Genomic DNA, 9,918 nt, shown 5'->3' with positions numbered 1-9,918 from the left:
GTACAGGTGGGGGCTGGGGGCTTCTGTGCATTTTCTCCCAAATGCACTGCTGAGTAACAAAGGCACAGGTAACGGGAGAGGAACCCAAGAGGGCTTTGGAGTGGGAGGAGGACCTGAAGGGACTTTCTCATGGGTTGGGCCAGGCTGGGCCAGCAGGGTGAGGTGGCCCCTCCCTGATCCAATCTCCCAGTCCATGACTATAATTTCCCTGTCATCTCACGCTGGCGGGCAGGAAAGTACTGGAGAAGCAGAGCCAAGGACAAGGGCCCAGCCCTAAGCCCCAGTCCCGGGGGAGAAACAGCCCCTGCCCTCAGGGATCTCTTGGGGAAAAGAAAGAAGCCACCTCTCTCTGCCTTTCTCAACAATTTTGTTCCACAAAGATACAAACTAGGCAGAGAAATAAGAGCAGATGCTCCAGACAAACAGACAGAGCTCCAGCCCTCAGGGCCAGGGGAGGGGTGGGGAGCCAAGTTAAGGTGGGAGGGGGTAGGCTGGGAGCCTTCGAGTTGGGTGGGGCCACTGGAGCTGGGAGTTGGGGATGGGGAGAGGTGCAAGGAGGGTTGCAGGAAGGAGAGGAAGTGAGGGCTCAGGCTGAGAAGGGGAGTTCTGGATTCACACAGAAAGCAGGCCTCCAGAAAGACCTCAGCAGCCAGCCCAGCAGAGTTCATTTTTCTGTTTCTGAAAACAGTAGCACCACCACCCAGTGACCAAAGCCAGAAGCCAGTCATCCTGCCACTTGCCTCTCTCACCTCCCCTCGAGGTGGCAGCAGTCTTCACCCTCCACCGTATTCCTCTCAGCGGCTGCCTGAGCCACATACCGGCCTCCTGCTGCTCTTCCTTCTCTTTCCCTGCTCTCCAACTCATCCCCACCAAAAAACACAAGTGCAATGCCACCCTCTTAAAAATCCTTTGATGGGGATTCTTGTTCTAAGATGGCGACAGGTCTGGAGCGGCCATGACAGGAGACAGCGCGATCCTGTGAGCTGTGCGCTATGATACCAGAGTATTGATTGCATTTCCAAGAGCAACAAAAGGCGAATAATTCTTTCAACAACGATCCTACATCAACGAACAAGCGGCAGCAGGTTCTTTCTGAAAACAGTAGCACCACCACCCAGTGACCAAAGCCAGAAGCCAGTCATCCTGCCACTCGCCTCTCTCACCTCCCCTCGAGGTGGCAGCAGTCTTCACCCTCCACCGTATTCCTCTCAGTGGCTGCCTGAGCCACGCACCGGCCTCCTGCTGCTCTTCCTTCTCTTTCCCTGCTCTCCAACTCATCTCCACCAAAAAACACAAGTGCAATGCCACCCTCTTAAAAATCCTTTGATGGGGCCGGCCAGTTAATTCAGTTGGTTAGAGCACAGCCTTATAACACCTTATAACACCAAGGTCACAGGTTCAGATCCCCCTACCGGCCAGCCGCCAAGAAACAAACGAACAAAAAACCTTTGATGGCTTCTCGTTGCTCTTAGAATAAAATAAGAAATACTTTGTGTGACCTTCTGCATGATCTGGCTCTGAGCACCTCCAGCCTCCCTGCACCCCAGTCACGGGACCTTGGCCCCAAACACTTTGCTGCCTCAGGTCTCTACCCTGTGGTTCCCTCTGCCTAGTGCAGCTTCCCCTCTGCTCTTTACTCCACAAGGTCCTCCAATACCTCCTCTCCTGACTCCTCTGCCCACCCCCAGTCTAAATGAGGTCTGCTCTATTCTTTCTCCCCACATGCCTTTATAGCACTTACCACCATATGCAATTATGTATTTATTGGTGCACTTATTTTTTAATTGTCTGTCTTTCCCCACTAAACATCTGTTTTCAGGCTGCATGAGGGTGTTTCCAGTACCTTACAGGGTGCCCAGCTCCTAGGAGACTCTCATGAAACAATAGTTGGAAGAATAAATGAAAGAGCCCTTACCTCCCTGACCCCACACTCCAAGAGGGGACTAACTTGTCAAAGCGCTGTCTCCCCACTCCCATATGGCTTCTCCTGGGGCAGGAGTGGGAGGCCCTGGCCCCAGGGCACCCTGGTCTTAGTAAGGAGAGGAGGCTCATCTGCCCATACTGGGGCTATGAAGCGTGACCACTGCTGTCAGCGCGGAGGGAGAGGCCGCCTTGGGCTATGCAAGGAGCTAAGCTTTGGAGAAGCACTGGATGCTGAAGGTGGAGAGGGCACAAACCATGAGGGGTGGGGGCGGGGGACCTTCTCAGAGAGCACACGTGGTAAGGGGTAGGGACCATGTCTTAAAGGGCCTCTAATACCAGTTTGGACTTTTGTACTGATTATTCTGGACAAAAAGATGGGTTGCAGCTAAAGTGAGTTTTTGTTTTGTTGTTTTGTTGAACAGGGCATTGACATAATAAAAGTTATGTTTTAGAAGGATCCCCTGGCAGAATTGTGGAAAGTGGATGAGAGAGGTAGGACCACCATTTTTTGAGGGTTTCCCATTGCTAAGTGCTACGAGCTTAATGAGACTTATTTTATGTAACTCTTATAACAATCGTGTGAGGTGGGTGTTATTTCTAATTGCTGTTTTATAGATTAGAAATCTGAGACTCATAATGACCCTCTTCATTGAGAAATTGCTCCTTCCCATCCCTTGAGATTCTAGAAGGATTGTCACTGTCACCGTTCCTTGACCATGGGTGTGGCAGGAGGCCCAGGCCTGGCCAATCATTGGGCCCTTTGCCCTGCCAACAGCAACTAGTCCAAGAGATGATCAGGTGATCCAAGCAGAACCAAACTAAGTCTGGGATGTTGAAGATATAGGCCTTGGGAGAGGGTCCCTCTTCTTTCTGAATCTCAAGGTGTAACTTTGTAAGCTTGGGGCATGTGAAGCTGATTTCTCATGACTTGGAGAAAACTTCTAAATGACAGGATTGAATGTGGCCAATGCACAAAAGAAACAGACATGAACAGGATGTATGGACAGGAAGAGGTTGATGATCTTCTTTGAGGTTCTGGATCCAGCCACACCTGAAGCTAGACTCAACTAGAACTTCCTAGTACATAAGCATTAAATTACATGATTTTGTTTTAAAGGTACAAAGAAACTAAGGCTCAGATAAACTTGCCCAAGGTCACACAACTAATAAATGGCAGAACCAGGATTCGAACTCTTCTTATTCCCACACCTGTGCTCATTCACTCTCATGCCATCATAGTGGACAGAGCAGGACAGGCAAATCAGTTAGAAGCTGCTGCTGGCTGGCCGGTTAGCTCACTTGGGAGAGTGTGGTGCTGACAACAACAAGATCAAGGGTTCAAACCCCTGTACCTGCCAGCCACCAAAAAAAAAAGAAAGAAAAAAAAAGAAGCAGCAGCAGCTGCTGCTATATAAAACCAGGTGAGAAATGAGAAGGTCTGGTTTAGGGCAATGACCTGGGGAAGGAGGGGAGAGTTTGAGAAGATCATGATGGAATTTGGAAAGAATTGGTATAGACCTGAGTGTGGAGGCCCAGGGAGAGGGTGGGGGCCTGGAGGATCTAGGCAGGGAGGAAGGATGGTAGCAGAGATGGGCTGTCTCAGACACAGAGAGCTGACAGGTAGGATGAGACCTCTGGCCGAGAGACCTGGGTAGGACGCAAGGCCAGTTTGTGGGTGTTGATGGGCTCAGCTGGAACCATGTGGGAGGCCAAGGCCTTGGACTGAGGTTGGAGGAGAGAGAAGGAACAATTGGAGGAGGAGGAGGAGGAGGAGGAGGAATCTATGTCACCATCATGGAGAACATGGGAGAAGGTGGCAGTCAGCTCCTCAGAGCCCAGTGCCCCTCCTGAAAGGTCAGGAAGAGGAGGCCTGGGTGACCTTGGAAGCCAGAGCTGGGGACCAGGGAGGCTGGAGGAAAGGAAGTAGAGGTGATGCTCGTGGATTCAGCACCAAATGAAAGGTTGGTGGTTAGAAGGGTGACAGGAAGGACTGTTCCCTCCCTGCTGTATAAGAAAAATCCATGCTGCTGAAACATTAACTCTTTCCCACCTACATTTCAGAGGCAAGTTTGTACTCAGGTGACCTATCTACCCCCTGCCCAGTGAGCCAGAAACAAGTTTTATTTTTTAAAACATTTTAATAAAATTAACAAATAAATATTCTAAATGGTATAGAGTACAGGGGCAAAGAGTGGAAGCCAGAAGGCCAGTCTTTCCCACTCAGGCCCTCAGGTCACCTCACAGAAAGACCCTGCTCAGGGCTGGTTTGGGGCTGGGACTGCATACTTGGGGAGGGGGGGGAGTGACTCCGGAATGGGTGATCTGGGCTCTTGCAATCCATCCCTCTTTGCTAGTGTGGGGAGGAGAGAAGAGGCCAAAGAGAGCAAAACCCTGCAAGAGGCATCCCATTGACCCCCATAAGTGACCAGGGTAAAGGGAGAGCTAGCCTAGAAGGAGGGAATGGGAGGGAGGGTGGTGAGCATGTGTTGGTGGTGGGCTTGGGCAGCTTTTAGACCCACAGCCACTCACTCGCGGACGTAGACCCTGGTACATACAACGTCATCCGCCGTCATGGTCTGGAAGGACAGAAGTAGTTGTTAGCCTGGGAGACTCCTGGGGTCCTGTAGCTTTGGAGGCGGAGGGTTGAATGGAAGTACTCTGCTTGGCTTCCAGTTCCAAATCTCCTTCTTAGTTCAGGACCAACAGGAAGGAGCTGGTCCCAGAATGCTTGGGCATCATTGGAGGGAGGACGGCAGTAGAGACCCAGGGCCCCATCCTCCTCCCCACATCAGGAAAATCCCCCTGGAAAACTGCTGGGACCCCTCAGTGCATGTGCATCACTCCACATTAAAGGGATACTATTTCTAATTCACACAAAGGCACTGTATGGGATATGCACAGCTTAGTCCTGTCCAAACAGCACCCTCAGGAGTGGGGGGAGCCCAGCCGTGGTTGTTCTTGAACCTCCTGCACTCTGTCGTTTCCCAGAGAATCTCCGAAGGTAGCACTGGCTCTGTCATTAGTTGGGAGGAGGCAGGACTTACCAGGATCAGCTCTCCATCATTGGTCAGTTCTCTGGTCCAGGAGGTCTTGGGGCCCTCTCCCTTCAGAAGCCTCTGCTCACAGACCATTTTGTTTTCACTCTCCCATGTCACCAGGCTCTGCAAGAGACAGTTGGCTATGTGAGCTGGACCCTTAGCAGGGACAATGCAATGAGAGGGATAAGGGACAGACCCCTTTCTATCTCCTACTACTACCTAGGGACTTTCTCCACTGGGAATGGAGAGAAGAATCTGGGAACTACTGGAAAATGGCACTTTGAGAGGCAGGGCAATAGATGCTGTGACCCCAAGGCCCTTTTCTGGCTCTCACCTTACAGGGTCTCCCATCCACAGTCTGCTCCTCAAACTCTTCCCCGACCTTGAAGTTAATCTCCGTGGTGCGCACGGTAGTAGAGGTTTTAATGTAGAAAGTGTCTCCCTCCTGTTTGATCTCCACTGCTGGCTTGGATGCTGCAGCCACAGCGATCTTCCTCAGCATCACGTTCACCCCTGCGGGGATAGGGAGAAACTCACCTTTAGGGGTCTCCAGTCACCTGCCTCACACCCTCCCCATGAGACAGTTGGAGCAGGCTGAGCCGTGATTTCCTTGTGTGGTGGGGATCCTGGTAAGTGGGGGGCATCTGCCTGGTGCCTGAGTGTTCAGGAAGGTTCCTTCAGGAAGATGGCAGATGGTGCAGCCCTGAAAGATGATGGGGTTTAGGAAGGAAAAGCAGAGAGGTGGTGCCCTGCCCTTAGGAGTCTTGGTCTGAGCTGCGGCCCCACCTTGTTGAGTCAGCAGGTCTGGATGGGGCTTCCCAAATCTCAGCTCTTCGCTCCCAGAATTTCCAGGGGTAGCTTCTCCCCAGTCCCCCACCCAGCAAACATCCTGCTATAGGCTCACCTTGGCTCTGTTCACCTCACTTTTGGCCTTTTGTCCACCCTGGCTTGATACCCTCTGTTGGGGTGGGCTCATCAGAGTGACTGGGACTTCAACTGTGCCCAAGTGCCGGGCAGACCTTCCCCAGCCAGGCCCCATAGCTCATGTCCTGGGAAGTAGAAGTCACTTGACTCTCTGCTTTATCTTCCTACCCTGAAGACCTAGGTAGGTCTTCATTTGCCCAATCTCTGCCCCTCCCCAGAAGCAGGGATTCTCAACAGGGAAAGATGGGACAGCTGTTTCTCTCTACAGAATGACCAGCAGCCGGGGGAAGCCAGACGCTTTGGAGTAAGATCCATTAGGCTGTGGTTTCCTCCTGGCCCAGCCCCCTTACAGGCTGGGGTACCCAAGCAAATGGCTTAACCTCTGAGCCTTTGATTCCTCACTTGTAAAGTAGGAATAATAGCTTCTTCAAAATCCTATTAAACGGGATGAGGTATGTTTCGAACCTAGCACACACAGTCCCAGGCACACCCTTAAGTTTTTAGGATATAGTGGTTATTGTTATTGTTACTAGTAAAAGAAAGCTGAAGAAAAAGCCAGAGCTGGGGCTCAAAGTTCCCTGCATCAGGTTCCCTGTTCACCTGCCCTCCCATTAGGTTCCTATGCCCTGCTCCCCTCAAGGAACTCCCTCTTGCCCCAAGAAGAGAAGTAGCTGAGAAAAAGTGACAGAAAAGGACACTGCCCCCTCCCCCTGCCCTGATGTGCCCCCTACTTCAGGATCCCCTACTCTGCCTCAGGTGGTAAGGTCTTCTCACTCAACCTCTGTAGATTCACAGTCCCTGTGCCTCCCATATCTTTCCCACATTGGACTCCTTTTCTCTGCTCCCCAGATCTGAAGAGAAGTGGAGTCTCACAGAGGAGAGAGCACCCCTCTGACAGAAAGACGAGCAGGCGGGGAGACCCCTCTGGATGGTGCCTGTGTCTAAGCTCCACGCCCCCACCCACCTGGCCTGGCCTGGAGTAGAACCCTTCAGGGATGCAACAGGTAGGGATGAGACAGCCAAGCCGGGCTGGGCCAGGCAAGCAGGATTCCCCTGCCCCTGATGTGGCCCAGAACCCCGGCCCTCCTCCAGACTTGGGTTCCTGCAGAAACAAATCCTCTTTCTCCTCGGCGACAAAGCAAACTCATCCTATTCCAAACAGAAGGTGGAGAAGGTAGGAGGCCCTGCCCCTCAGGAGCCCCAGGAGCCACACTTCTTGGCTGCTAATCTCTTGGGTCCAGGGAGAAATAACTGAGGTCTCCAGGTCCAATTGTCTTGGTAGAGGAGTCACATCCCACCCCATCTTCTTCTTCTTCTTCTTCTTCTTTTTTTTTTTTTTTAAAGATGACTGCTAAGGGGATCTTAACCCTTGACTTGGTGCTGTCAGCACCACGCTCAACCAGTGAGGTAGCCGGCCGTCCCTATATAGGATCTGAACCTGTGGCCTCGGTGTTATCAGCACCACACTCTCCCGAGTGAGCCATGCGCCGGCCCTCCACCCCATCTTCTTGGACAAAGAGGTTACTTCACTCTGTTGCTACCTGGGAAGTCCATCTTGCTAGCTAACATTCATCTTTCCTGTTATAGTAACAGAATCTGCTACGTGCCATGACTATTACACTGGATGGAACAGATATCCCCCAAATACCTGAGCATCCTTCACCAGGAGATGGACCCTTGAATAGGGCAAAGGGGGGTGAGAAGGGACTGAGGTTTCTTCAGAGGCAAGACTGTGTTCAGAGGAGACATCCTTCCATCCAGGCCTGGGTGCCTATGGAGCTGGGGGCCTGGCTCAGGCAACCTTGGCTGACTTAGGAATGTGTTTGTCTAAGGGGTCTGTTTTCAATCTGCCCCCTATCGGGCCTGAGGAGGGCACGTGGCTCTGTGAGACCCTGCAGGGAGGACAAACAGACTGAAGATAGACAACAGGGTTGGGCTTTGGATCTTTCTCTCCAGCTGGGGCTAGGGGGGAAAGGGAGTGCCAGGCCACCGCCTCATTCACTGCGGAGAGGGGCCAGAATCCAGAGCAGATGGGGGAGGGAGTGGCATCTAGGCTTTCTGAAGGAAAAAGTTCTATCCTTTAGTCTCTAATTTCAGAAAGAAAGACTGACATGACTACAAGAAGTATCGTGGTTAGATTGCAGGACAAACTAATAGCAAGGAAAGATGGAAATCCCTGCTCCCCCCACAGCATTCCAGACCCTTCTTAGGTCCAGACTCACTCCTGAAGTCCCTGCCCCACACAGGGTGCCCTCCTCCCCCGACCCCCAGCCCCACTAGGGTCTCTCTGTTCAGTCCAGAAATTGAAGGCATGCTTACCCTTAGACTCCAGGGTTCCCAGGTCTCTTCCCAGTGGCTGGAGTTCTTCTCTAACCTCCACCTCTTCTCAGAGCCAGCTCCCCAGTCATCAAGTCCTGGCTCTCTCCCCTTCCCCAGACCCTCTAGTCCTGCTCAGGAGCTGGGCAGGGAAAGTTGGAAGGTCAGTCTTCCCCCACCTTTGACCAACACACCCAGCTGAGCTGCAGCCGGTCTGCAGAAGAAGCGAGGCAGGAACCCTGGTTTTCGGAAATGGGGGTTGGAGTTTCACACGGAGCCATTTGTTGAAATCCAAGAAAGTGATAATTATCCAGAGAGATTTTAGGACTCTGGAGCTGCTCGCTGTAGGAAAATATTTGTCTCACAGATGGGGGTGGGGAGATCAGAGTGGAAAGTGCAGAAGAGGGAAGGAAGGGGGGGTCAGGAGGCACTGAGGTGGCAGATCACCTGTTGGGCGGAGTCGGGTACAGAGGGGTAACGAACCTGCCCCGGGGATTGAGTTACCGGCGGGGGAAATGGGGGTAGGAGATTGGAATGTCTCCGAGGTGCTCTGCTGGCTAGGGACCCAGGCTCCCAGCCTGGATGCAGGGTCTGCGGCTCCCTCACCCAGCAGCTTTCCAACTGCGAGGAGCCAGGTGCCCTGGTCAGCCGGGTCAGGGCGCTGAGGGTAGCCCCTCTCCCCCTCAGAGACCAACCTCGTGCTTCTGGTTTTTATTTGATTCACAGGCTCTGAGTCACCGCTGGAGCTGGCAGCGGTGGGCGCCCCGCTGGAGAAAGCAGGATTTAGGCGTCTGGGCTTAGAGCCCCGAAACCCAGGCGTCCAGCCCCTTTTTCTGGAGATGCAGCCTCTCAGATTCCACGCCCCGATTCTGGACCCTCTTTCTTTCTCGTTCCCACCTCCGAGGACTCCAGCGTCCCCCTTGCTCCTCCCGGGAGCTCGAAAATCTACTTACCCAGTACTTTGAGCAAATCCTCAAAGTTTTCCGACCGGATAATTTTCCAGTTGCCAGAGAAGTTGGACATTGTGGCGACGCGGGTTGCTGTCCCTTTAGATCCTTCGGCTGGAGCGCTGGACGCTGAGTCCTTTAGCAGAGAGAGATGTCGCCGCCGCCTCCCCTGGATCGTGAGACTCAGGAACCGAGACACGTCTGGGGGCAACCCTAAAGCTGGCCTGGACTCCCGCGCGGACAGCTTTTATACCCTGAGCGGGCCCGCCCCTGCCCAGGATAGAGGTGGCCCCACCTCCCGCTCCGCCTCCCCCCACCTGGGGGGCCCTGAGCCCTGGCCACCATCCCGCGTCCTGTCCCGCCCTCCGCCCGCCTCCCACTCCCCTGTCTCTGGATCTAGCCCCACGGGTGCGTCCAGGGTTCTCTGGGGGCCGAGATAGCCTTCTCCCGCGCAGTGGGTGGGTGGGGAGGCCGACGGAAGGCAAGCACTCGAGTTGCACTCTTGGCCGAGAGAAGGGGGGCGCAGATGCTCGGGTCTCACGACCTGCAGTATGAGACACAGGGTCACGTCTTGCCCGTTCTCCACACTTTCCCAGCCTGACTCGGTGCACTCAACTCCTTGGCGCCGGACACTCAGCGACGCCACCAGCGGGTGAACCCGAGATCTCGATCAGGAGCTGGGGGAGGGAATGGGCGGCTAAGCTCGGGCTCCACTGAGGCTGAACTGGATCCGGTGGGACTGCTCCGAGCTCAGCTGCTGGGAGCCCTTG

At 53.6% G+C, this 9,918-nt stretch overlaps 1 protein-coding gene across 1 annotated transcript; it reads right to left on the bottom strand.

Moving 5' to 3' along the window:
• Positions 1-4,041: 4,041 nt before the first annotated feature.
• CRABP2 (cellular retinoic acid binding protein 2) lies at positions 4,042-9,453 on the bottom strand. Its single transcript, XM_008570411.1, has 4 exons — positions 9,155-9,453; positions 5,296-5,474; positions 4,968-5,084; positions 4,042-4,499 (listed from the first exon to the last, which is right to left on the bottom strand). Exons 1-4 carry the CDS (start codon positions 9,222-9,224, stop codon positions 4,449-4,451), a joined length of 417 nt encoding a protein of 138 aa, XP_008568633.1. The 5' UTR covers positions 9,225-9,453; the 3' UTR covers positions 4,042-4,448.
• Positions 9,454-9,918: the final 465 nt, after the last annotated feature.

The sequence above is a fragment of the Galeopterus variegatus genome, unplaced genomic scaffold (genome assembly GCF_000696425.1).
Source record: "Galeopterus variegatus unplaced genomic scaffold, G_variegatus-3.0.2 Scaffold33, whole genome shotgun sequence".
NCBI lineage: Eukaryota > Metazoa > Chordata > Mammalia > Dermoptera > Cynocephalidae > Galeopterus > Galeopterus variegatus.
Note: the sequence above shows the minus strand (reverse complement) of the source record. Positions and strands in the feature narration are given on the sequence as shown.

Excerpts from the sequence above, each read along its gene's own strand:
- CRABP2 (XM_008570411.1), bottom strand. The coding sequence starts at position 9,224 with ATGTCCAACTTCTCTGGCAACTGGAAAATTATCCGGTCGGAAAACTTT. Across the intron at positions 5,475-9,154 it reads GGATTTGCTCAAAGTACTGG|GGGTGAACGTGATGCTGAGG; the intron begins GTAAGTAGATTT and ends CTATCCCCGCAG. Across the intron at positions 5,085-5,295 it reads TGGATGGGAGACCCTGTAAG|AGCCTGGTGACATGGGAGAG; the intron begins GTGAGAGCCAGA and ends TGTCTCTTGCAG.